The 27,997-nt window shown below is 38.0% G+C and overlaps 1 protein-coding gene across 1 annotated transcript; it reads right to left on the bottom strand.

Annotated features, from left to right (window-relative positions):
• Positions 1–43: 43 nt before the first annotated feature.
• Positions 44–26,566, bottom strand: CHMP4C (charged multivesicular body protein 4C). The gene is made up of 5 exons (XM_079722482.1): positions 26,349–26,566; positions 5,835–6,012; positions 3,504–3,618; positions 341–506; positions 44–149 (listed from the first exon to the last, which is right to left on the bottom strand). The coding sequence occupies exons 1-5, from the start codon at positions 26,536–26,538 to the stop codon at positions 85–87; spliced, it is 714 nt and encodes a 237-aa protein (XP_079578608.1). The 5' UTR covers positions 26,539–26,566; the 3' UTR covers positions 44–84.
• Between the last annotated feature and the right edge of the window lie 1,431 nt (positions 26,567–27,997).

The following is a 27,997-nucleotide window of genomic DNA, read 5'->3' as shown; positions in this document are numbered from 1 at the left end:
ATCTTTGTTAACCTCTATATTTGGTAAAAACATTTTTTGTGTCTTATGTATAGCTCATTAATTTCGGTGTCCAAAAATTCTGTTTTAAGTAGCCCAAGCTGCCAATTGTTTGATATCATCATCCTCTTCTTCTGCCCTCCTGGAAGATGCTGAAACAAACAAACAAAAATGGATAAAAATTAGTAATTGGTGACATTTATACTTTCAGCACAGAAAACAGGTATGAATTATGTACTAAAAGGTATATTTTATGCAATGAAAAATAAGTGCTAAAAGGGATAGGCCTGGCTATTATTTCAGGTAATTATTTGACCACAGGTGGTTGAGGTGGGGAAGAGACCTGCTCGGGATCGATGTGCAGAGGAGGACGTGCTTGACATGCGACCTGGTACTCTGTCTGTCTGTGCTGGGAGGGAGGAGGAAGGCACATTTGGAAGTCGGATATTTGTCATCTTCTTATTTAATTCTTCCTGCTCCAGTTCCTCAAGTTCTGCCATCAGCTCATCCTGAACAGACGAAAAAGAAAGAATTAGGGAGTTAATGTTTCAAGAAGTGGGTTTCCTCAAACATAATAACAAGAACATCTGCTACCCAATTGATATGTGAGAACCCAGTGAAATGGAATATTTATTTTAAGACTAAGTCTTTTTTGCATCACTGAGCAATAATTAAAATATGAATATTTGGGCTTGTGCAAATTTGTTGTAGTTAATCTTATAATACTTCCGTCAACAGTTTTTCAAGTAATTTGTGCTAGCTGAATATATAACCTCCACAGTTTCTAGGAAATTTACACCTTGCCTGTCATTTTTCCAATGTATCTTTTATTTTCTATTGTTAAGAATTAAGAATCTGTGAGAATTTAACTAGAGGAAATAAATATTTTCATTTGGGCTAATGCTACTGAAATAAAACAACAGGTATAGCAAAACTGTAACATACCAAAAATAAAAAGAATCAAAGATATTATTGTTCCTTTGTCAAATTACCAAAACTAGTAAATATGCTGTGTGTCTTAGTTAAGAAAGCATCAACTCAAGGTAGGTACACTGAATTTCTTTCTTTTAGCAATAGCCCTAGAGTCTGGTTTAATCCTAAACTATTCTCTGCCCCAACAACCTTAGAGAGGCAAGTCTAGTTTGAGGCTTTAAGGGTAAAAGTCACCTTATGACAGATATGAGATGACTTGAGAGGAATAGTTCATGTCTAACTGGCTCCAAGTGTCCTCAGGTTGAGTCCAACCCCCCTGAGAGAAGTTGGGAGTCAAAACTAAATTTGTCATCATTAGAATTCTGAGGTTGTCATTATTAGACATGACTTAAGACACTCTTGTAATTCGACCAAGGACATTTCTTCATTTATTCATTTATTCATCATAGAACAAATTTACTGAGAGCTCACTACTGGCTGAACTCAGGGCTGGGGAGACAAAGTCCAAACAACAGTCCCTACATTTAAGGAGCATATTGAATGTAGGAGAAAGGCACAGAAACAAATAATTATTCTATATTAAAATGAGAGTAACAATACTATGGGCCAAGAGTGGAGATCTTTAAGCCAACCACAGCTTTCGATCAAGTCACCATGTATCAGACATACAGTAAGCTGAATGACTGTCTGACCACCATTATATCTACTTCATGAAAAGGAAATAAACATGAAAATGTATAGCATGAGGCCATGTGAAATAGTGTGGTCAGTGTAGTTGTGGTCTTTATGGTGCTCCACAGGCTGAATGAATAATGTACCTTCAGCATGAATACTCTGATATCTTATTTCTGCTCACAAAACAATTAAGAACAAATATAGCAAATGTAGTAGTAGCAGAACACACTATCCTACACTGAGTGTATGCCCAGAATTGCCAATAGTGCTTGATGGTTACCAACAGCACTGAAAAGATATTGATATTTTCTTTAGCAAATATGTAGTGACAGAATAATCATCTCCATCATTTTCAGACTTCAGGTATCATACACTTATTTATTCATTGATAAAAGAATTTTAGAATATAAGAAACTTTAGAGATAGTCTAGGGATCTGGTAATTTCATTTTATAAATGAGAAAACTAAGGGTCAGAAAAGTAAAGGGACTTACACAAAATTTAGTAATAAATGGCAGAACCCATATGTCCTAATGAGCCCAGAGCTCTTTCCACCATGTCACAGTGCACTCATTAGGTGCTTGTTAGTCTAACCAGGGATAGGCAAACTTTCCCTGGAAAGGACCAGACAGCACTATTTTTGGCTTTGCAGACCACATATGGTCTCTGTCTCATAGCCTTCTTTGTTGCTACTGTCACTGCTGTTGTTGTTTTCTGCAATCCTTTAAACATATAAAAACCATTTTGTTCAACAGGCCATACAAAAAGAGAACTTTGGGAGGATTTGGCCTGAAAGTCACATTTTTCCAACCCCTGGTCTATACTATTTTAAAAAGCAATTGAGGAAACAGATGAACAGACAACAAATAGAAAACAAATTTATGGTTACCAAAGGGGAAAGTAGTGGAGGGTGAGGGATAAATTAGGAGTTTGGGATTAATGTATACACACTACTGTATATGAAAGAGACAACCAAAAAGGACCTACTGTATAGCACAGGGACAGCACTCAATATTTTGTAATAACCTATAAGAGAAAAGAATCTGAAAAAAAATAGATATATGTGTATGTATAACTGAATCACGTTTCTGTACACCTGAAACTAACACAACATTGTAAATCAACTATACTTCAATTAAAAAAAAAAGCAGAATGGAGAAAGATAAAATAAAATAAAAACAAAACTAGAAAAAAAAAGCTGTTGACACCCAATTCTCGCTTTCAAGGATTCTGTGGAACTACATCTCACTTATTAGATGTACCATTTTTAACACTACATGAATGTAGGGAGTCAGATTCTTTGCCATGGTAATCTGAGAATTGGAAATGTTTCAAAATTTGTGTATACTTTGTGTGTAGTTTGAGTAGAACAATTGAAATTCACAGTGCAGACACCACCATTATAATTATAGCCTGTATTATTTGACTGATTAATCTCAATGGAATGTGTGTGTTAATAATGTCACTCCACATTTATTTTGTTTCATAGCCTAAGTAATGAACAGAGTCAGCCTAACCTCTAACTTAACATGAGCATGATCTGTTTCTTGCAGAATGACACAGTCTGCTTTGCTTTGCCCAGATGTGCAAGCACTCAATTTTTCGTAATGGGGTTTTAGGCTTCAACCATTAAAAGTCACTAACTTTACATAATCACATGCTGCTTTTCCTTAACAGTTGAAAACTTAATTAGGGGGCTATTTGCCAAACTCTATTAATCTTTCCTTTAAATCAGAGCTACCAACACTTCATTTCCCTCTTAAGACAGGTACTTTTCTAAGAAATTTATTCTTTAATGATATTTAAGGAAATGTGTAAGGAAACCTGCTTGCTCCATATGATGGGAAGCTGTCTTTTTTAGCGGCCACCATACTCCATTCTTTATATAGTGTCACCCACCTCATCAAAGTTATCACCAAATCCAACTCTTTGAGAAAACGCTTCTGAGATTTCTTGGGCAATATCCTGTTGCTCTGCAATATCTTGCATCAAATCATCTATTTTGTTCAGATCCCTGGGAAATAATATTTTATTGAAATACTTTAGAATTTTACTTTAAAATTATGAATTTAGATATAAATTAGAAAAATGAGTCAATTTAATATAAACTCTTATTTTTATTTCAGTACTATAGTAAACTATTCAGTAGGATAGTTATTTCAGTAGGATACTAAACATTCCGGGTGATAAGACTTATCAACTTTAAGAATTTGCATTTCAAAAAAATTAATAATTCTGTATATGTACGTATATTTTAAATTATGTAAATTAAATTAAATTGATAGCCATTACATTTGGGGGTCACTAGAGGGCAAATTATTTGATAACTAACAATATTTGTAGACCCATTTTGAAATTTTTTCTGGTAGGGCATATGTAAAATTTAAATATATGCTGCTATGTATTAACTCTGCAGGAAGTGGTACCATGGGCGACCAAGGACCACTGTGACTAAGATAAACTCGGGCAGCTCTCAGCAGCTGCTATCAAGGCAGCTTTTTGTAAAAGGTAAACTCTGGAACTAGAGATCTATTTTCTAGACTGCCTAGTATGTCTGAGGTCCTGTCTCCCTGAGAACTTTCCCATAGCTGCTGATGGTCTGAGAGATTACCGATGAGAGCAGAATTAGGCCTATGAAGCCCTCAGAAGAATCAGCAACTTCAGCAAAGGAATCACAGGCCCAGGACGGACAGCTGCTTTCAAGACAGTTTCTAGCACCCAAGTCCCACTGGCCTCCAACCACCCACTGAAGCTGCCAGTGTCCGAATGCCAGCATCTGAGCTGCCTCTCCAGTACCTTGTCTCTGAATCATTCCTCCAACTCTGAAGCTAGACCAAACTGATTGGATACCAGAGAAGTGACAATTTTCCTCATTATTAAACAATTAACACTGAAATTTTGATTCCCAGTGGAATAAATCTTTTATAAGTTTTCCAAACTCTATACATGGGAAAAGCTGAGTATTTTGACATAATTTCATGTAGTAATCAAAAAGAATACTTTGCCATCCTCTTATCACCCCTTATTTCCAATTCTTATATTTATAACAAATATACAAGGATTATTTATTTAAAAATCATATGAGAAATGTACAGCTAAAGTTTGGGCCTGGAAGTGAATTTTTCTCAAAAGGAACACCCAGGGATGATGCTGCTAAACTACCCGGAGAGAAAAACTATGATTTTGTAATACATTTTAGCACCCAGCTTACAGCAACAATATAGGACTGTGACTCTGATAATGAATTGAATGATCTCTCAGAAGCTGTCAAAATGATGGCTGATTGTCAATTGATTATCAAGGCAAGTAAATGTTAGCAAAGATATCTTCACTGACCCCAGCCTCTCTCTGTCTCCCACCTTTTTCCATCCATGGAAGCTTCTCTACATCCCTCAGTCACTCTTTGCCCTTGCATACCTTTGGTCCAAACTTCACTATGATATTTAACTTTGGAAAAGGATTAGGTCCCAGACATTGATTCTCAGTGTGAATATAAAACAAATTGTTAGCCCCACTGCCACTATGAATATAGATTACTGAGCGCTTACTTTGTGCCAGGAACTCCTAAGTGCAGTATATCTTGTATCTCATTGAATTTCACAATAACCACATGAGGTAAGTACTATTATAATTTCCAATTTACAGATAAGGAAACTGACTCAGGGTGAGGCAAAGTAATTTGCCCAAGGACAGTCAGCAGGATTTGGGATTATAATCTAGAAAATCTGACCCCACATCCATGCTTTTATCTACTATGGTATGTCAATTGTTCTCAAACATTGGTTAGTATGAGAATCACTTGGGGAGCTTGGTTAAAAACAAAAAGGCCCAATCCTTACTTTTCTTGAAGGAGCTTGGGCATCTGTGTTCTCATTAGTAGTGATTTTTGAGTCCCCCCAAAATTGGACAACCACTATTGTATAGTTCTAACGCCTTCACAGATATTAACATTTAAACCTTTTTAAAATTATAGAATGAAAATATTTGCAGGTGGAGTGTCAAACAATCGTGAGGCTACTGGGAAACATTAAGGGCAAAACGAATGTCCTTTATTTTTTCATGGTCTTTTTTTTCTTTTGCCAATATTACTTCTGCTCTTTCTCTGTGGGAACATTCCAAACCAACATGTCAAAGAGTCTCAAATGAGTAAGCCCATTCCTGTGCAGATCATCATGTACTTCCAAATCACTGAGGGAATTTATGGCTCAGAGGGAGACTAAAGTCACTCACATGTTTTCATGAACTGCTTTCATGGCTTTTGCTGCAATGCCCATGTTCCTTAACACTTCCGTGTTGGTGTGTGAGTTTTCCAAGGCTTCTCTCTGGAACTCAATGGTAGAAAGTGTGCCATCAATCTGAGTGAGCTGCTTCTCAAACCTCTTCTTTCTCTTTAGTGCCTGTAATGCAGCTAAATAAGGGAGAAGGCACATTTATAAGGAGAGAGCCAATCACTCACTCAAGACACTTGCTGAGATGTTTACTCAGCCTCAACCATGGAATCAGTATTGTTGAAACCAAAGAGGATACCAAATAAAAAACTAAAGGGCAGCGTCTATCCTTTCAGTTGCTTGTACCAGCTACTGCTTCCTTAAACATTTTGCTATTCTTCCAAAGATCTGCCAAGTGTCAGTAGATGAAAAGTCAAAATTTCATAGTCTATAAAATATACCACAGAGGTGTTTCTGTTAATATTGGATTTTAGAAAAAGAATAGATAAAATAGAAATAAATATCATGTAATAAGAAAAATAAAACGTTAGAGAAAGAAAGAATTTTAAGGACTATCTATTCTAGCCCTATTTTCTTATTTCAAAGACAAGTTAATTGAGACCCAGAGAATTTATATGACTTGCTTGAAGGTAGTCAGTGAGTAACAGTCCAAAGCCTAGGATGCCAAGCTTGTCTTGGTCTGAAGTGACTATGAGATGATCAGTAAGGTTACATCTAATCATAAGTGTCCATAAAATCAACACTGTAGAGTCATTCTCAAGGATTAGATGGCATACTGGTGAGGGAAAAGACTGGTGCCTTCAGAGAAATGGTATCCAAATACCCTCCCATTAACACTTAGCAAAATCTATGTGCTTCTTTCAAAAATCACAACACTAAGAGAGTTCTTTTGACTATGGCACCTTGGAAGGCACCCTGAAAAATAGGCCCTAAAATGTGAGTTTTGATAAGACATTTAGTGAGAATGCAGGAAAACAGCAGCAGCAGAATGCTAATATGAAATAATTAAATGGAATTGACAAAAGAACACAAATATTTTTATGGTTTCAGAGTGAAATATGTAAGTTATTGCAACAGAGGGTTCTGAGGGAAGGCTCTTTTCTAATGGTTTTGGTCAATTTCTTCTTGTACTTCCAACAGATTCAGTATATTTATTCCAATGCTTTTTGTTTGGTGCATGAAGACTTCTAGCCATTATACTTTCCTGCTGGATTTTATTAATGATCTATGAATCAATATTACTTGATCTCCATTTAACCTTTGCCTCAAATTGCATTTTGTTTTCTATTAAATTAATATTTAATATAAAGTTAATATTTTTATATTAAAATTTATATTTTGTATATTAATAATCTTTCAGCTTTCTTTTTATTACAATTTGCCTGTAATAATTTTACACGGATCTCAATTTCAAAATTATTTTTAATTTGCTCTCTTTTGATATTGCCTATTACAGATAGCATATATTTGAGTGTTTAATGTGTGTGATTATTTTTAACCATTCAGATAGTCTCCCACTTTTAATGTAAGTTTTTAAGTTATTCTCACTTATTGTAATAACTGATATATCATCTAGTATGGTCTTTTTACTATCATATTTATTGTGTTTTCTGTTTGTTATGATTTTTATTTTCTTTTTGCTTTCTTGTCTTTATAGAGATTGATCAATTTTCATGTGTCCATTTTATTCCCCTTTAATTGTGGGATAGTTATATATACTAAATTATTCTAATGGATACACTTGTATTTAAAATATACACACATAATTAAACTTAAGTTTTCTATCCATGTTGAATATAAATCAGAATCTATAATTAATCAGTATCTATAAAATGTATTGTCCCCAAACAAGATTGTCTTATCACCCCAAACCCCACAATAATTGATTGAAATAATCTCGCTTTTATTAGTTCCAGATGATTACCAGTTTTTTAAATTATTCTTTCAATATTTAAGGAAACATTTCTTAAGTGCAGTAAGTTTCATAGATACAATTTCAACAGTTATTTACACTAAACTAACAGAGCTTGCTGGCTAATTTTCTTACTATTGCTTCTTGTATCCTACATTGTCATGAACCCAAGAGAAGAGAGATAATGTAGGAAATAGAATATGTTAAAAACAAAACTTGTATTAGTATCTTCAGGGAGATCAAGAGGCTATTGTGTTATAAGACAAGAATGGGCTTCCATAAAAATGAGCAACTAGAAAACAAGAAAAAATTCTTAGAAATTAAAAACATAACTAAAAAAATAAATTAAAATGTTGAAAAGTAGAATAAATATAACTGATGACTAAATTAGTGACCTGGAATATAAAGTTAAGGAATTCTCCCAGAACACAGAACGAAAAGAGAGATAAGTTAATATATTGGAGGACAGAGCCAAGGAATCCAACATCCGTCTTACAAGGATTTCAAAAGAGAAAGAATGTTTCAGGGGGAGTGTGGATAATAATACAAGAATAAATAATGGTTTCAGAAGAAAATAGAAACAACGGTGGGGAAAGAAGTAATAAAGAAATTAAAGAATATGGTTTCCCTAAGCTGAAGGAAGACGATTCTTCAGAATAAAAATACTCACTGAACACTTAGATGGGAAAAGCAAAAAATAAAAGGCACATGCCTAGACCTATACTAGTGAAATTTTGTAACTCCAAGGTAAAAAAATAGAAAATCTTAAATGCTTCCAGAGGAGAAACAAGCAAAGAGATTATCTACAAAGGAATGAGACTGATATTTTTATTAAATGTTTGAAATACTGGCTATCCAACAGCAATGGAATAGTGTCTTAAAATTTTTGAAACGTTTTGCAGCTAGAATTCTGTAAAAATCCAAACTATTATTTAAGTCTGAAACAAAATGAAGTCATTTTTAGACCTACAGGCATTTAGAGAATTTACAACTATGCACTGTTTCCAAAAAAAAAAACTTTTACTCCAGTAAATTTTTTTTTAAAAATCCAGGAAAGAACAATATAGGATACAAAAAGTAATAGTAAGAAAATAAGCCAGGGAACACTGTAGTTTAACAGTGTAAATAACTGTTGAAATCGTAGTTACATAAGAGTGTTTCTCCATGAGGTCTCTCTCTTGAAAGAGAAGGCTGCCCAGAGCTCTATAGAAGCGGGTGGGGCATGCCAACAGGCAGGCTTCCTTCCATGGGTAGGGAGGAAGCAGACAGGCTGGGGATTCTTACAGTTGCCAAAGAAAGGCTTTTTAGGTGTGGATCACTTTTCTATATTTCCCTCATGAGTGGTAACTTTCTTTCCCCGCCTCTTTCTGCCCACTGTGAAGGTCCAGGGTCACCTCGGTTCTGCTCTACTTCCCTCCCCAGGTGCAACACCACAATTTCAGTCCTTGCTGAATAGCACTAACACTTAATTTAAAGAACAGCTTTTATTTACTTATTTAATCTGTCCTTTAGGAAATAACTAAAAAAAAAATTTAAAAAACAACTGGCACAAAGGCCTTTCTACAATATCATACAATATCACTGTGGAGAGGCTCTTCCTGTGAATGACCAGAGCTGTGTAAGGGTTTTCTCCTGAATGCAGGAATATGACCAGCTGACCTTCTGTGCTATCACTCTGCCTGGAGATCCACACCCACTATGACATTTATTACATTGGATTATAATTTTTGTAAAATGTATTCTACTCCATCTCCCCTACGCTAATTATAAGCCCTTTGTGGAAAGGTACAGAATCCTATCCATCTGTTTCCCCAGCACCTGGCCCAGTTCCTGGCACATGGCCAACAAAATACTGTACATAACAAAAACTGATGTTTACTGAGCATTTGCTAGATGCCAAACTGGTGTTAAGTGTTTTATGTGCATTATGTGATTTATATCATTTACTCTCACAAAAAAATTACAAGAGTAAATACTATTATTGGTCCATTTTAGAGAAGATAAGATGAATGAATAAATTTGATAATTTTGTGCACCATGACAGCATGGTATAACGGAAAGAGTATGGCCTTCAAAGTCAGAGTGTGAAACTTTCTTCCATGACTTAATAGATGTATATTCTTGGATAAGTCACTTTTCTTCTTGGATAAGTCATTTTCCTTCTCTGAGCTTCAGTTTGCTGTTCTGGAAGAGAGGACATAATCCCCAAGAGGCAGGGTGATTGTTCTAAGAACTAGTGATAATTTATGGAAACCACCTTATAAAGTACCTGTACACAGTAGAGACTGAGCAACTAGATATTATTTCTATTAATAATAGTGATTTATATAACAGTCATTCATTAATGAGATTGCATATCTTATTTCTGAGACCTCCGAGCAACAAGTTACCTGTTTTTTCACCCTAACTCACCATAACAGGAACATAATATTACAAAACAGCTCTGCATTTCAATGGTACAGTACATAATACTATACAGCAGAGTATCCTAAGAAACTAAACTCCAAATACATATCTCTACCCAACATACCCAGAGGTGGAAGGTTCAAAGTCCGTCTCTTTCCTATCTTGTCAGGCTGGTTCAGTGTCCGTACTTATTTGGAACCTAACTATACCCATTGACCCAAAAGTATTTTCTTTTTTTTTTTTTTTTTTGAGAATTTTAAAAACTTTTCATTAAAAAAATATGCCACGCTTCCCAGTAACAATTAATTTTAGATTACTTTCTGTAAATTGAAAAATACAATTTGGTATAAAAGATGGGGCTTTGGAGTCACTAGCATTGCATTTTAATCTTACCTCTACCAATTAAAAACTGTGTGTAATAACCTTGGAATGTGACCTTAACTCTCCTTAAATGATGCTCCCTCAGTTGAACAATAATAATAACAATAAAAATAACACCTAGAAGATGACAATAGAACATTGTACCCTGGAGTCAGGTTTCCTTTCAAATCTAGGCTCCATCTACCCACTGCTACGTGGCCTTACATAGCTGCTTATTGGAAAATGTGAATATAACTCATGTGGTTGTTAAAGATTAAATGAAATAACATATGTAAAGAAATTAGCCTGGCACATAGTGAGTGGTTACTAAATATTAGAAACCTTCATCATTACCATCATCTTCTTCACAAGATTTCAGAACTATATTTTGGGAGCCACATGATATAATGCCCAACCTTGTCAATATTTTTATTACTAACAATAAGCTCTGGGAATTCCCTGGCAGTCTAGTGGTTAGGACTCTGTGCTCTCACTGCCAAGGGCCCAGGTTCAATCCCTGGTCGAGGAACTAAGATCCCACAAGCCGCACGGCACAGCTGACATAATAATAACAAGCTCTGGTTTGGACACAATTTTGAATGCCTATATTAACATATGGTTTCTGTCCCTCAAAATAGTTGGGAGAAATTTAAAAATTCACCAAGATGTGAGATCTCAACTTACACTATGATCTCCAAACCACAAACTACCCATTGGCCTGAATCAGAGACCTAAACTCTGAAGGAGGAAGCAGGTAATGAAAGTAAGTGAAGGAGCTGCTTGTAAATTTTGGAGATTAATCCTTTGTCAGTTGCTTCATTTGCAAATATTTTCTCCCATTCTGAGGGTTGTCTTTTGGTCTTGTTTATGGTTTCCTTTGTTGTGCAAAAGCTTTTAAGTTTCATTAGGTCCCATTTGTTTATTTTTGTTTTTATTTTCATTTCTCTAGGAGGTGGGTCCAAAAGGATCTTGCTGTGATTTATGTCATAGAGTGTTCTACCTATGTTTTCCTCTAAGAGTTTGATAGTATCTGGCCTTATATTTAGGTCTTTAATCCATTTTGAGTTTATTTTTGTCTATGGTGTTAGGGAGTATTCTAATTTCATACTTTTATATGTACCTGTCCAGTTTTCCCAGCACCACTTCTTTTTTTTTTTTTTTTTAGTTTCTGCTTTATAACAAAGCGCCCAGCACCACTTATTGAAGAGGCTGTCTTTTCTCCATTGTATATTCTTGCCTCCTTTATCAAAGATAAGGTGACCATATGTGCGTGGGTTTATATCTGGGCTTTCTATCCTGTTCCATTGATCTATATTTCTGTTTTTGTGCCAGTACCATACTGTCTTGATTACTCTAGCTTTGTAGTATAGTCTGATGTCAGGGAGCCTGATTCCTCCAGCTCCATTTTTCATTCTCAAAATTGCTTTGGCTACTCATGATCTTTTGTGTTTCCATACAAATTGTGAAATTTTTGGTTCTAGTTATGTGAAAAATGCCAGTGGAAGTTTGATAGGGATTGCATTAAATCTGTAGATTGCTTTGGGTAGTAGAGTCATTTTCACAATGTTGATTCTTCCAATCCAAGAACTTGGTATATCTCTCCATCTATTTGTATCATCTTTAATTTCTTTCATCAGTGTCTTATAATTTTCTGCATACAGGTCTTTTGTCTCCTTAGATAGGTTTATTCCTAGATATTTTATTCTTTTTGTTGCAATGGTAAATGGGAGTGTTTTCTTAATTTCACTTTCAGATTTTTCATCATTGGTGTATAGTAATGCCAGAGATTTCTGTGCATTAATTTTGTATCCTGCTACCTTACCAAATTCATTGATTAGCTCTAGTAGTTTTGTGGTAGCATCTTTACAAGCAGCTCATGCAGCTCAATATCAAAAAAAAAAACAAACAACCCAATCCAAAAATGGGCAGAAGACCTAAATATACATTTCTCCAAAGAAGATATACAGATTGCCAACAAACACATGAAAGAATGCTCAACATCATTATGCATTAGAGAAATGCAAATCAAAACTACAATGAGATATCATCTCACACCAGTCAGAATGGTCATCAAGAAATCTAAAAACAATAAATGCTGGAGAGGGTGTGGAGAAAAGGGAACACTCTTGCACTGCTGGTGGGAATGTAAATTGATACAGCCACTATGGAGAACAGTATGGAGGTTCCTTAAGAAACTAAAAATAGAACTACCATACGACCCAGCAATCCCACTACTGGGCATATACCCTGAGAAAAACATAATTCAAAAAGAGTCATGTACCAAAATGTTCATTGCAGCTCTAGTTACAATAGCCAGGACATGGAAGCAACCTAAGTGTCCACCAACAGATGAATGGATAAAGAAGATGTGGCATGTGTACACAATGGAATATTACTCAGCCATAAAAAGAAACGAGATTGAGTTATTTGTAGTGAGGTGGATGGACCTAGAGTCTGTCATACAGAGTGAAATAAGTCAGAAAGAGAAAAACAAATACCGTATGCTAACACATATATATGGTATCTAAGAAAAAAAAAAAGGTCATGAAGAACCTAGGGGCAAGACGGGAATAAAGACACAGACCTACTAGAGAATGGACTTGAGTATATGGGGAGGGGGAAGGGTAAGCTGTGACAAAGTGAGAGAGTGGCATGGACATATATACACTACCAAATGTAAAATAGATAGCTAGTGGGAAGCAGCTGCATAGCAGAGGGAGATCAGCTCAGTGCTTTCTGACCACCTAGAGGGGTGGGATAGGGAGGGTGGGAGGGAGGGAGACGTAAGAGGGAAGTGATATGGGAACATATGTATATGTATAACTGATTCACTTTGTTATAAAGCAGAAACTAACACACCACTGTAAAGCAAAAATACTCCAATAAAGATGTTAAAAAAAAAAAAAAGAAAGTAAGTGAAGGAGAGAGAGAGAGGTTAAGGGGAAAGGCCTTCTTTTTTTCTCACCTATGAGAAAGAGATAGAGGAATATTCTTCTTTTATAACAATAAAAAATAGTGCAATAGTGACAATAAATGGCCATGGACACCGGCTCCAGTATCAAAGAGCCAACAGGAAGAAGTGGGAACTCCAGAGACCAGGAGAGATTAAGCCTGATCTATGGAAGCAACACCACTGGGCTCCAATCCTTGGCTGCCATGCAGATTGCACGCCCAGCCTTCCACACGATCAAAAGAAGCAAGAGATCTGGATTTGCATCCCAAATCCTTCAAATTTAAAAGCTGGGCTACATTTTTCAAAAAAACCTTGTGTGAGCAAAACAGATGATTTCTGTATGGCTGGATCTGGCCCCAGGACACCTGACACTTCTTGTGGCTTCTATCTGGCACAGTATGTTTCTCCCAAACACTAAGACCGGAGGCTTCTGTTCCAAAGAGTCAAGAGGTGTATGTGAGGAGTATCCCTGTGAGCTGTTTCTCATGTGAAATGATGATGCCCACCATGAGATGGACAAGCTTTAACTTTGTTTTCTATAACCAATTTAGGAAAGAAACAGTTGTATTTTTTTCAAAGACATTCGACAAATGTTGCAAATATAGCATCACTCCTGATTTATCAAAGAAGGACACTGTTCGAGGCGTGTAATTTAACCTATGTAGAATGTGCAATTCAATCTGCCAAGCTCCTACATGTGCTTTTAGGCAGCTGATGAAACCTGGAAAACATTCTTTCTAAAACAAAGGAATCTACTGTATTCTTTTGTGGGGGAGAAACTTCCAGGGGTTTTGTCTCTTTGTATAACAGTGATGTTCCTTCAGCAACGGAGCTGCGGAACAATATCCGGTATGTACTGCTGCCAAGGGATACCCGAAGAGCCCTTACTATACAGCCCATTGATAAATGGGACTGAAATGTAAGAATTACCCACTTGAACCAAAATTCAACTAGCCCTCTGCAACTTTACCACATTGCCAGAGGAGGAAGGCTTTCAGTCATCTATGAAAAATAACTTCAAATAGCAGAAAAGAGTTGCAGTTTCATTGCTTAGATAATGTATAGGGCATCTTGATTGGAAAGGTCAATCTGTTATTCTTTGCTTGTTCAAGGTGTATAAATCCATGCATTGTTCATCTATTAGTTGGCAAAAAAAGGAAGAACATTTTAGGAACTATCATATCTAGTGGCTACAAACAAACCTATCTGTGAAATATGAAACTGAATTACGACAGCTCTACTTTCTCCCAGGAACGGGTGACTTCTAGAGAAGTCCTAAAAAGATGAAGCTTGGAATACTTAATCCCAGAGAGTGCTTAAGTGACGTGCCACTCATAATTGTTTATGTCCTCTTTTGTTTTTAACTGGGAAGTCTCATAATCGTGTTGTTTTATTTGAGAAACTTCAACGTAAGCCCTGTTCTTACTCACATACAACTCACTTCATTAACCAAACAATAATTCTATTTATGGCAACTCATTATAATTCTCGAAAAACACAATCTGAGTAAGCATCACCATGAGCATTCCATAAATGGAATAAAAACAAAATGTTTCTGTTCAAAGTCACAGGTTAGATTGGAAACAGCTGGGGAAATATTAGAAAATTCTAACATTCATTTATTTGTCCAGGGCCAACCCATTATGAATTTTCCCCAGGCTTCGTCATTTTAAAAAAATATCCTTCATCCATTCATTTCAGTCACTCCACAGGTATGCACTGGAGATCCACCACATGCTTGGCACTTCAAGGGCAAAGAAATAAGGCTACCATCTCAGAGGAGGCAAAATATAAAATGGGCATTCAATCACTTATTCATCATTCAACAAGCATTTATTAAGCACCTACCATCTTACAGGAACTGTCTCCATGGATACCAACTTGTATAAGGTACATCCTTCACTTCAAGTAGCATAGGAGACATTGAGGAAAATAATAAGAGACATGTACAAGGCACAATGGATACACAGTGGAATATACACACTACACTCTCTCTGGAGGGTAAGGGAAGACCTCACAGGGAAGGTAATGAAGCCAGGGTGACTGTCTACACAGATGCTCAAACACACTGCCCAGTAAGAAGCATGAATGGTGAAACATATTACTTCTAGCCCCTGACCCTCTCCCCTGCTGCCAATCTCTTTACTAAATGATGTAAAATTTCTGGCTGAGAAACCAGAGCAAATCACACCAGTTTGCCACACTAGCTGGAACTTATAAGTAAGATCACACTTTCAGAAGTCTGGCCAATATTAAATGTCATTAAAAAGGGCAAATAGCAAGCTAAAAGATTAGACCACAGAAATGATGTAGTGGATTATACAATGGCAAAGCAGATACTTGAGAAACAGTAAAAAAGGAATGAGATTGGAGAAAGTAAACAAGAGATATTCTGAGGAAAGGGCATTTGGAAGAGGAATATTGCTGTAAGCAAGCCAGTAATGTTGTACTGAATTTTGTGTTAAAAAAAGAGTGATTGATTAATATTATAAAGTGTAAAGGACTACAAAGAGGTGGCCTTAGCCATCTGCAAAAAGATAGAAAGAGACAAGGGAAATGGAAGTTATTGTCCAACAGAAATGATGTTCCTCTCCACATCCTAAAAAGCTCACACTTACTTTTGAAGATAAGGCAATTCTTACTGCCAGGATGTCACCCAAGAGATTAATAGAGGAGATAAATCTGAGAGGGGAAGGTCATGACCTAAAAGGGCTATTAGACTTCAGTTGCCAAAAAAGGAAGAAATGCTTGCATTAAAGACTCATTTTATATTTTTTCCTTTTTTTAAAATTAAAAAAAAATTTATTGGAGTATAGCTGCTTTAGACTGCTGTGTCAATTTCTGCTGTACAGCAAAGTGAATCATCCATACATGTACATATATCCCCCCCTTTTTGGATTTTCTTCCCATTTAAGTCACCACAGAACACTGAGTATAGTTCTCTGTGCTATACAGTAGGTTCTCAATAGTTATCTATTTTACACATAGTAGTGTGTATATGTCAATCCCAATCTCCCATTTCATCCCACCCACCCTCATTTCCCCCTCAGTATCCATACGTTTGTTCTCTATGTCTGTGTCTCTATTTCTGTTTTGTAAATAAGATCACCTATACCATTTTTCTAGATTCCACATATATGCGTTAATATACAATATTTGTTTTTCTCTTTCTGACTTACTTCACTCTATAAAAAAGACTCATTTTAAATATCCACCGAAATTCCTATTTTTCATAATGAATTGCTTCCAAGATCAATTTCCAGGCAAGTAAAATTAACTTGTTATTGGAACACTATACAATGTATTAATTAAAATCTACTTGACATTCTTTGTAAAGACCCAGTTAAGTGACAAGGCAGAATATATAACCAATTGAATGAATAAGTTTTCTACTTGCTACTAGTATTATTAGTACCCTCACAAACTGGTAACTTTTATGGGCCTGCTATTGCCTAGAATATAGAGGAAAAAGTATGAACATGAAACCAGCAAATATTAAATCGAAAAACTCAGTAAACAGCTGATTATGCTTCATTCTACAGGGTAGACATAGGTACCTATGGATATAATTTTGTATGCTGCGTGTGTACCTTTGTGTATATCTGTATATATGAATATGTGTATATGCATGTGTTTATATGTGCATGTGTGTATATGTATATATGTATCTATATATGTATATATGTGTTATGTGTATATGTGTGTGTGTGTGTAATGTGGCTCTATTTCCTACTCGTAAATAAGTATTCCTTGTTCATATGATGCACCAATAGTTCCAACTACTGTGCCCACGGCTTGTAGGTGCTCCTGAGAACCAACACACTTTACCCCTAGAGCCCCCATTAGCTCCCACTGCTTATGATTCTATGATTATTCCCCAGAGATCCTATGACCAACAAAGCTGGAGGAATAAAAAAAAAATCTGGAGGAATACATAATTCTTATCCTCAAAGCAAGGTGACTATTACTAACTTAAATTCTTGAAGAAAGGTTTACTTTGACATTGGTGATGAACTCTATGTACTATTCTTTAGTTTTTCAAATGCAAGTGAGAGAAAAACACTCAACAAATATAATAGTTTACGTAAATATAGTTTACATGAATAAAAGTTGTCAAACTGCTCAAAAAATGATAAAACATAGGTTCTTGTGTATATGACCTTTGAAATATGTGTAAATTGGCTTAACATAATCATAACTTTTTTTTCTTGCTTCAGTCAACACAGTAGAAGTTCTGAGTTAGGATAATATCTTTGTTCAAACTCCAGGGTTGCACTGACTTTCATTTTACATGAATGAAATATACAAAAAGAATGGTAATATAAATAGCACTGCTCACTGAGAAAGGCCTGTTGAACAATGTTCCTGCTACAGCAAAGAAGACACACCCATTATGACTGTGCAGCATATAGCGCTCTGTGAAAGAACCAAAAAGATTCACCAGAAATTCGTGTTCAAATAGAGAATGAAATGTCCAAAATGCTTGTCAAATGTTTGGTCGCACAATTTTATTTCTCTAACATCATATGTAAGCCAACTATAAAAATGTAAACTTTATTAATTTAAGCTCACTGGTTGACATTCAATTTTAAGTTTTTAAATAACTTCTAATACAAGGATTCCCAAATTTTAACAGAGAATAATCAACTTTTCCTTTCCTATACTTTTAAAATCACCACTCCTCCTTGCTTGCCTTTTTGGGTTTGTTTTGTTTGAGGGTAGCAATTACACTGTTGGTATTTAAGTCACTAGACTGCTAGATTGAGAAGAGGTGCTGGAGGCTGCACAGGGCAGATGATGGGCAGGGCTTTAGCTCTTCCCCATTCTCTCACTGGAAATTCCCGCAAGATAGAAATATTTGAGAAAAGGGCTTAGCAGTGGGCTGAGAGAGCCACTGGTCCAGGTTTAAGAGCTCTTACTGCTTTAAAGTATGACCATATAAACTTCGTACTAAGTCCTAAATATTTCCAATAAGTAATTCTCTATTAATACCACTTGTTTGAGGTAAGTAATTAAAATCTCTGGTACAAGAAAGTCAGTTACTCAGGAAATGGCTTACTATTTGCTTTATATTTATTCCAGACTCTTGTGTTTTTTTTTCTTCACCTTCTGCAAATTTTTGAGCAATTGCGCATTTGTTAGAACTTCTATAAAATTATAGTCAGAAAAAGTAGGAGAAACTAAAATTACTGGTATGTGCTATAAGTTCTGGCTATAGTTTGCTAAAGCAGAGGATTGAGAGTGTAGTTTTAAAAAATAAAACCTCGATATTATCTATATACTTTAAGTGATTGTGATAATTTTGTCCCTTAAGAGCACAAATAGATTCACGTGTACTTAAGCATATTACAAAAATTGAATAACGAAATAAATTATTCATGCCCTTTCCAAAACTGACCCCCAAAGCAAAGCAACATAAACTTTAAAACTCAGAATCAGATGTCTTGCCTTATAGGCATAGGTTAGAGTATTATGTGTTTTGAGTTGTTTTTTATTCTGTTATCTTGAAAATAAAATCTGATCTGAAATAAATAGCCCTAAATACTGAGAAACATACTAGTAATACTAAGTACATCTGAGGACAGTTCACAGTAATCTCCTGTTGTAGTTTCTTGAAACTGCATAAATCATATGATTTTGGCATAATCATGGTGTTAGTAGTAACTCTTCTACCTTATTCTATTTGATTGTGGCTGATTCAATAAACTACAAAATAGCATAAATCAAGGAAAATTATATTTTTGCTGAATGTAAATATTTCCCAAAATATGGTGCTCTATTCCAGTTTTGTGGAATTTAAATGAAGAATAATAACAAATGAATGTTCCAATATCTATACTATTGCTTCAAATTCATGAAGGAAAAGAATAAACTAGACGTAAAGTTATATAACACAAGAAACAGTCCCAATTACCATCATAGAAGAAGCTATGGGTTAGCCAAAAAGTTTGCTCAGGTTTTTCCATGCCCAAATGAACTTTTTGGCCAACCCAACATGATAGGTCAGCAAACTGTCAAAATTTGTACCACAGATACTTGAAAGAATGATTCTAGAACAGATATACTCTATACTCTAGTTTCTGAGGAAGTAGAAAAGAAGCCAGTGGTAACTAGAAGCCAATACGAGTTCACAAGGTGAAAATTTAGTTCAAAAACTAATCTCATGGGCTTCTTTTCTTTGGGTTACTGGATGATGACCAAAGAAAAAATATGGACCACCCACTGGCCTTCTAACCTTATACATACCAAAATCACCCAGAAAGCTATGAATACCAGAATTCTAAACCTTATCCCAGATCTCTTGAAACAGAATCTCCTGCTGTGGCATCTTAAAAAGCTTTCCAGGTGAATCTGATGAAGTTAACACACTACCAGTTCATTAAACCAGCATTGTGAACCAGAGGTGTGTGAATATAGTTTGGTTTTAGGAATGTAATTCGCAAGGTATACTGAGACATTGTTAGGGAAAAGAGAAAAAAAAACTTAGAGAAATAAGATGGTGTGGGCTAGAGATAGAGGTCAGGTGTATTCATAGCTAGATGAATAATTGAACTCACTGAGTGCTGAGGTGTCAAACCGGTAACCATGCCTTAGCTGAATCTTACATGAAACATCATTGCTATCATGCAGAGGTGATCCTGGAATGAAGTCTCTAGTGGTGTGTCATGAGCTTCTTTCCTTGGTTCTGTCTTATTCAATACATTTTAATACTTGGACAACAACAAAAAAGGCAGCTGAATAAATTTGTGACTCATTCAGCCAAAAGAAATGGCTCATATATAAGCCAATGAAATTGGAATTTTAAAATCTTAATTTTAAGGCAACTGAAAATAAGGTGATATTGAATAGAAATACATGTAAAACACGGAATGCAAGTTTAAAATATTGATTTTTAAAAGGGGGGGAAGGGTAAATCTGGCTGGGATTTTTAATTCTTTCCAAGTCCAGTTGTAGATCCTTGCCAGGGCTCAGAGGGGAGTGGGAGGTATTAAGAAAGTGAGGAGTTTTAAAATTACAGTTTAAGTGAATAGGGCTCCCAGGACTGGTCCAGACATTTTAGGTCCCCCCCACCAGGGGGTAAAGCCTGACGGGAGCTCCCGAGGTGAGGGAGGAAATTGAGGGTGGAGGTTGAGGGAGGGTCGCATTTCTATTGATATGTCTTTTCCAGAAGAGAAATGGGCAGTTGACTTGAGAATAAGATCCAGGTATTGGATGCCCCAGGAATAAAATTCTTTTCCCTGGCCCCAGAATACACAGAGTGTGGTACAACAATTGGATTATCAGAGACAAACAGAACACCATTGTGATGCCTGGTTGTAATTTGAATACTGGGGGACTCTGGGACCCTGCACAACGATTGTGGAGTCATAATGCCCTATACACTTCCCTAAAGAAAACTAATTCCGGTGCATCAGATGACTTGTCAGAAGCTCTGGGAGTGTTTCTTCGCAATTAACGCAGCGGGAGGTTTATTTCTCATCCGGGTATCTGAGTGATGCCAGAAAAGAGGAGAAACAAGAGAATAGAATGGGTGAGGAAGAAAGGAGAGCAGAGATAGTGCCTCCCAGTTCAACAGCCCATTAAATAATACATACAGGTTCTCAAATTGCATCAGAACCATTGAGTTACTTGTCCAAAGTTCAGGTTTCTGAACTCTACACTCAACCCTAAATTAGAATTTTTAGAGGCGTCCTTCTGAGTATACATTTTAACCAGCATCCTCCAGGGCTTCTGATGCAGCTGATCTGAGGCCCACATTTTGAGAAATTCTATTAGGAAAAGAGGTCGCCAGGTAAGGGATATCTCTCAGGGGAACTTCCATCTGGGTCCTGCAGCCTGTGCCTGTCTCCTATTACCTGAGCCATGCTTTTGCCCTCCCTAGTTTGGCACTCAACCAGCTGATACCGATGTGGCTCTCTTTACCCAGTTCTTCTGGTCCCCGGTGTCTGAGATTGCAGACTTCAGCTCTGTGACAACTATCATAAAAAGCCCAAAGAGATTCCAGCATTGAGCTAAAACTAGTGGGACTGTGCCCATATCCTGACTCCAAGGAAGCCCCAAACTGCATCATGACTCTGAAAACAAATTCATCCTTGCCCCCAAACACCTCAGGGCTCAACGTGAGCCAGCCATGCACACAAGACTCTCTGCCTTGAGGTCTCATTTCACCAAACAGACACCTGGCAAAGACGTTGAATGACCTCAGCTCCGCATTGTCACTGGAATCCTGTGAAATGAAACTGAGGAGGGATTTTGGTCAAATTCACTTCCTCACTGTCTCAACCTCTCACGTCTGTAAGTCCGCTTCCCAACAGCCTGAGGCCTAGTGATAGCTCCAGCCTGGATCCACCCCTTTTCACATAGTTACATACTTGGATTTCTTGTTCTGCCTGGGAAAAGGTAAGCAACAGGGCCACCACAGGGTGAGGGGAGAGAGCAGAGCGGTACCCAGGGGGAGGATGTCAAGGGGCACTCACTCCCAGGGCCTCACTCACCTCACCCTGACTGACCTGCCCTGGTGAGCAAACCTCAGCACGGGAAGGGGTAACTGAGGAAGTGACAGAGGTGGGGGTTGCAGAACAGGTGATTCAGGCAAGTGACTGCTGTCCTCAACTATGTGAAAGGTCTTCACATGACAGATGGAGTAGATTTATTCTGTGTTATTCCAGAAGACAAATTTGAGCCAGTATGTGGATCTTACTAGCAAACGGATAAAAAAAAAAAAGCTATGTTATCGCAAAGGGTGATATATATAAAGTGCTGAATGGAGGGCTTTACACAGTAATGTCTTTAATCGTCACACCTTTGAGGATCAGCTTTATCACCACCATTATGCAGATGAAGAGACTGAGACTCAGGCCAAGTAAATGGTCTAAAGTCACACCATTTCTAAGTGGCAGGACAGGGCCAGGAATCAAACCCAGGGCTATCTGCTTTGAAGCCCAGGCTCTTGACTACAACACCAAGTTACTTTCTACCAGATAGTTACACATTGACGAAAACTGAACAGGGATATTACACTTAAGCAAATCCCTGTGACCATCTCTTAATGATTTTATTAAAAAAAAAAAAACTCATAAGAGAGGTTAGTACAGTGACCTCTAAGGTGTTCCACCAGCTAGTGAGGCAGAAGGGAGTTGCAATGTACTAAAATGTTGATACCTTCAGCTCCTGAGGCCTCCAGCCTGGGGTGTCCAGAGTCCTCGAGCTGCTGGTCCTTGTTTATCCCAGTGACACATACAAATATTATCGGTGCCCATGGGTGCCATGATATGAAAAGAGTTAGGAAGCACTGCAAGACTAAGAGACCTTGTATTTCTACCCCACTAACATTACCATGGATTTAGTTTTCTCATCCTTGACCCTGGCTACAGGGCAGAATCACCTGGGGGCACCTTTAAAAAATATTGATGCCCAAACCCCACCCCAGCCAATTATATTAGAATCTATGAGGGCAGGATCCTGTAGGCATCAAGGTGACTTTCATATACAGTCAGGACTGAAAACTGCTCTAGATGACAGTGCTTAGCAAAAATAGGAAAAATAATTAAGTGACATATAAAAAAATCTGCTTTTCCACAAAGCAGATTAGTAGCTTATATAAAGCAGGAGTTCTAGGGATTCCCTGGTGCTCAGTGGTTGAGAGTCCACCTGCCGATGCAGGGGACGTGGGTTTGTACCCCGGTCCGGGAGGATCCCACATGCCGCGGAGTAGCTGGGCCCTTGAGCCATGGATGCTGAGCCTGAGCGTCCGGAGCCTGTGCTCTGCAACGGGAGAGGCCACAACAGTGAGAGGCCAGCGTACCTCCCCCCGCCAAAAAAAAGCAGGAGTTCTATCATAGTAATCTGAATAAACTGCACTAAAGAATGTCTGCTCTTCTCAAGTTTTTAACCAAATTATAGATCTTGCTTCAATTGTTCCTCTTTTAGATCAACAGAGCCTTGATATCATGGCTGTTGCAAAACCAGTTTGGTGGTGCCCACTCAGGCTCTTTTTGGTAGATTATAGTAACTGCCAAAGAGGTTTGAAGTAAGAATTAGCTACCACTGCACAGCCTTGCTACAAGTTGCAATGAAAGCAAGTTTCAGACTCAGATCTGCAGATACACTTATTAAACAAACATACATTGGGCAAGCAGGCAAAAAAATAGTTTCTCAACCTGTTTATGAGCTCAGTGAAGTCCCAGCTCTATGTCCTCTGAGTCTAATACCCCTTATACGAAAGGCTCACTGAACACAGACAGCGACCTTTCCTGGCAGGGTGCTGTGCTCTGTGGGAGTTCAGACATCCACCTGAACCAAGGACTGGAGACTACGCTGATCTGATCAAGCCCCAGGTACCATCCTAACGCTGTTAGTTATACACCTACTACATTCTTAACGCCTGTTCTTACGTGGGGAGCAAGGAAGTATCTCTAAACTATCTCAGCCAAACCACATGTTTAGAATACCCACAATTTCACCAGTGAGATCCCATTTCTAACATTCATTATGCTAATTTAAGAGTTACTCATTTTACCAATAAAATCCATTTTTGACATTGAGAATGCTAACTGTCAAAACTTCTGTTGTAGAGAACTAGATCATGGAAGAATTTGTACTGGCTGGGAGTATGGCCCCTTCTGATATGGTACTAGCTGGCCACTCAACTAATATTCTTGACAGCATGTTAGCTGACTAACCACCTCTAGAAGTAAAACTTTAACTGCACATACATATGTCACTCTGATTAACAAGTAAATTATGGCCATTCTGACACTGACATTGTGTAGCACAAGACTCATTTAGTACTAAGTATATTTGGCCCTATTATGTGTGTGAAAATATTTCTTGGGGGCTAATGGAAAACAGTAACCATATGTATATGAAGTTATTTGGTTTATTTGGAAGATGCTGATACTGACAGTGTTTCGAACGCATGGTCTACGATTGGATTCTTTCCATAGTTTAGATTACAGATGGCCTCATGCTAACCAGACTCTTCCTACTTCCAGGGACACTGTAGAATCAGGCTTGGGCTAACTCCAATGAAGTTCCCATGGATAAATGATGAAAAATAAATAGCTTTTCTGAAACCAATGGATTATTTGCACTTGATACATCTCTAGCTACTCTGATTTAAGGAAGTTAGATTGATGTTCCTGATTACTGTTGCCTTTATTTTATTTTTGTTTTTGGTGTCTTTATAAAGTCTACTTGTAGACACTTTATTTAGTGCATTGCCAACTCAAGAACGTTATATTATTTTACATTCTTTTCTTCTGAAAGCAAATCTATATTTCTACCACTTCATAGAAGCAGACGTTTCATTTTTCAGATTTTTTTAAGCCAGTATTTACTGAGCAACCACTGTAGAGAAAGCTACATACAGATCCAAGTGGATAACAAATCAAAAAAAAAACAAAAAAAAACTTTGACAGAGTACCTTGATGGCTACTCTAAGCAAATGTCAGAGTACCCATCAAGCTGAAGAGGAAGGGCCCAGGAACAGAACAACAAATGGCTTTTTAGCAAGTCATATTGGCATAGTCTCTCTGTAGAAATTGCCATTTAATAACACCCCAAAATATTTCAGACACGAAGTAAAAATAGAAACCAGCACTTATCTCTAAAACAGCCTATAATGTGGACAAGAGATTCAAGAGCAGAAGAAAATGAAACTTGGCCTTTTCGTTGTTGGTAGTAAATGGGCACAAATGTCATTTTTATGGAAAGAGCAGGATTTTCAAGGTCAAGTCCAGGAGACATGATTCCTTTCCTGTGTTAAACAATGGCAGGGTCATTTAGGGCAAACTAAATCTTCCCAAGGCTTCATTACGACTCAAGACGCCCAACTTGAGGATGCAAGTTCAGGGTTTGGTGGTGAGCAGAGTCCTAAATTGCCACTTCTATTTCTGGGTCTGTCACTGAACTTGTGTTACAAGAGCAAATCACTTCAACTTCTTGCTGGGTTTTTATATGTGCCACGGGTAGTGTTTAGATCTATTGTCTATAGAGAGAGCCATACACTGAAGAAACCAATCAACTCTGGCAAAGAACAAAGGGTTCAAGGTGCAAGAGGATCAACCAGAATCATTACCGACTTAAAGTCCTTTCCGCCTGGCAAAAGCCAGTGATAGAATTAATATTTCATTCTCCGACATTACTTTTTTGGTATAATAGCTCAACTGCACAACAGCCAACTAAAGTCTTCAACAGCTGAGGAAAAGGGAAACCAGAACATACTGGAATATACTTCAATGGAGATTTACAAGCAAGTTGAAATGTGTGATTTCAAAATACAAACACACGGCAGAAAAGTTGATATTTAGCATTGGAGTCAGCAGGACTGGACCAGGATGAGACAAGCCAGGAGCAAAATTTAAGGGAGCACCCAAAAAAGCAATAATCAAGATAAATAATATTTCAATGCAATATTTTTGAAATTCAAAATTAACGCAAAAAAAATCCACGATGAACAAAACATCACATTTCAGAACGAATTTGAAACAAAGAAGGGCTGTGCAGAACACATAAGGGCCAGCTGCAACAGAAAAAAATCAATAATACCAATTCTGTTTTTATTTTAAATATTGATATTTTGTTCATTATGGATGTTTTTGTATCAACTTTGAATTTTTAAAATATTGCATAAAAATATTGCTCATCTTGATTACGGACATTTGTGATGCCTCCTTACATTTTGCCCTCTAGGATTGTGCTTTGCTCAGCTCTCTCTAACTCTGGGCCCCTGGGGGGGGTCTTTACCAGTTTCTAGAAAGGCCATGGGAGCACACCTGGTGGCCTGGGGGACAGGTGCTGTGGGCCAGACCGGACTGTCCCCAAGGAAACGGCTGGAGGTAGGAGGGGGAGAGTTCACGCCTGGGGCCAGACCCCGAGCCTACCTCGTTTATTCTGCTTGCCGTGCTTCTTGGCCAGGCTGAGCTCTCTCTGGATTCGATTTTCCAGGTACTCTTGTTTCTTGCTCAGCATCTCTTCTGTCTCCCGAAGTCGAACCAGGGCTTCCTGGGAGCTGGGAGCAGCTCGGCTCTTGGAAGAGCCTCCCCCTTTAAAGAACTTGCCCAACTTGCTCATGGTTGTGGAGTTGAAGGGTGAGAGCGGTTCCGGGAGCGTCCCAGGACTCCCCGGGGCCGCGCCTGGGGAACAGGTGAGCGCGATCGGGCTCGGGTCTCGGAGGCCCAGACCCGGGAAGGCGGCGGTCCTGGGAATCAACACGTCGTCGGGCTTGCCCAGGTGACACCCTCTCCTGGGCATTTCCTGGCCGCCGGCTGGGCCCCGCCCCGTGGCGCGGCAGGGGCGGGGAGGGCACCGGAGTCGGACGTGGCCGACCGGCGCCACTCGGCCCCCCGGGAGTTCAGGCGGAGAAAAGAGTTGAAAAGAGAGACCGGACTGCAGCCGAATTGCTGTTTTATCTACGCTGGGCATGCACCCGGGGGTGAAGGACTAGTTTGTGCATGTCTCAGAGAAAAGCAAACCACTGTTCCAAGGGTCTTGGGCGGGGCATGAAAGCCTGTGTATAATAAGTGCGCTTTGCTGCTCTGGATGAACAAGATGCATAATTCCACATGTGTTTTTGTTTTTGATCGTGTGTGAGCACAGTGTCAGGTCTCTGTCCTTGTGAATAAGAATATCCAGGCGCATTCATCTAGGTGTGCATGGTGTGGGTAGGAGTGTGGCAGGCAGCGGCTTGCAGGACATTTGTCTGCCACTGTGATGCAGGTGTGTGGGCAAGTAGCTCATTCTCAGAACGGCTGGTCCGACTGGGCTTGTTGCCACAGGTGTAGAATCTGGGCAGGTTGATGTGTGCCTGGCTGCCAGTTGGCATGGGTGGATTCCAGATCATCCTTACATGGCTTGAGGTGATGAAAGACGGTGGTCATCTCTTTCCCTAATGTGAGGACTTCTGAGTGTGTTGATGGCTGCATTCAGTTCTGTAACTAGGCATCTGAAGCTTTCAGTATGATTGCTAGTGTACCAAAGCCTTTAATGGGGTGCCTGTGTTTGGATCTATGTCAAATACCTTTATAGAGACACCTAAGTAACAAAAAGGAGACAACGTCTTAGAGAAAAACAGCATTATTTTGTTCATTCTCACTATCTCAGTCCCATCTATTAGAGCTGCAAGCAAAGAGTTTGGTTAAGATAAAAGGACCATAATAAGTAATGATTATGGATGATGCAATTCAACTGAAAACCTGTACAGAGCATGCTGCAAAGAAGTGGAATATGGGATTGAGTCTATGTTCTAGTTTTCCAGGGCTAGGATGTACTCCACATAATACAGCCCAATTTGAGCCACATTACCCACCGTCATCAGAACCTATTTGTGATCATTAGCTAACTAACCACTGATTGTTAAAGGGGGAAAAAGCATCCATTACTATGACAGATACAGCTTGCTACTCAAGATCAATAACCCAATTTTGTCTGCCATCATATTAACCCAGAAGCATCAGGTTGATGCTTTCTACCATTTTATCCAACATTGGTAGAGCTAGTGACAAAGAAATTGAATATTTTTATAGGAGGCTTA

This window comes from Hyperoodon ampullatus (genome assembly GCF_949752795.1).
Source record: "Hyperoodon ampullatus genome assembly, chromosome: 17".
NCBI lineage: Eukaryota > Metazoa > Chordata > Mammalia > Artiodactyla > Ziphiidae > Hyperoodon > Hyperoodon ampullatus.
This window is presented reverse-complemented; position numbering and strand designations above follow the sequence as displayed.

What these genes read in the sequence shown, in the direction of transcription:
- CHMP4C (XM_079722482.1), bottom strand. Translation starts at nt 26,538, where the DNA reads ATGAGCAAGTTGGGCAAGTTCTTTAAAGGGGGAGGCTCTTCCAAGAGC. An exon ending in AAAGCAGTTCATGAAAACAT is followed by an intron (nt 3,619 to 5,834) that starts GTGAGTGACTTT and finishes ATTATTTCCCAG; the next exon opens with GGATCTGAACAAAATAGATG. An exon ending in TGCACATCGATCCCGAGCAG is followed by an intron (nt 150 to 340) that starts GTCTCTTCCCCA and finishes TGTTTGTTTCAG; the next exon opens with CATCTTCCAGGAGGGCAGAA.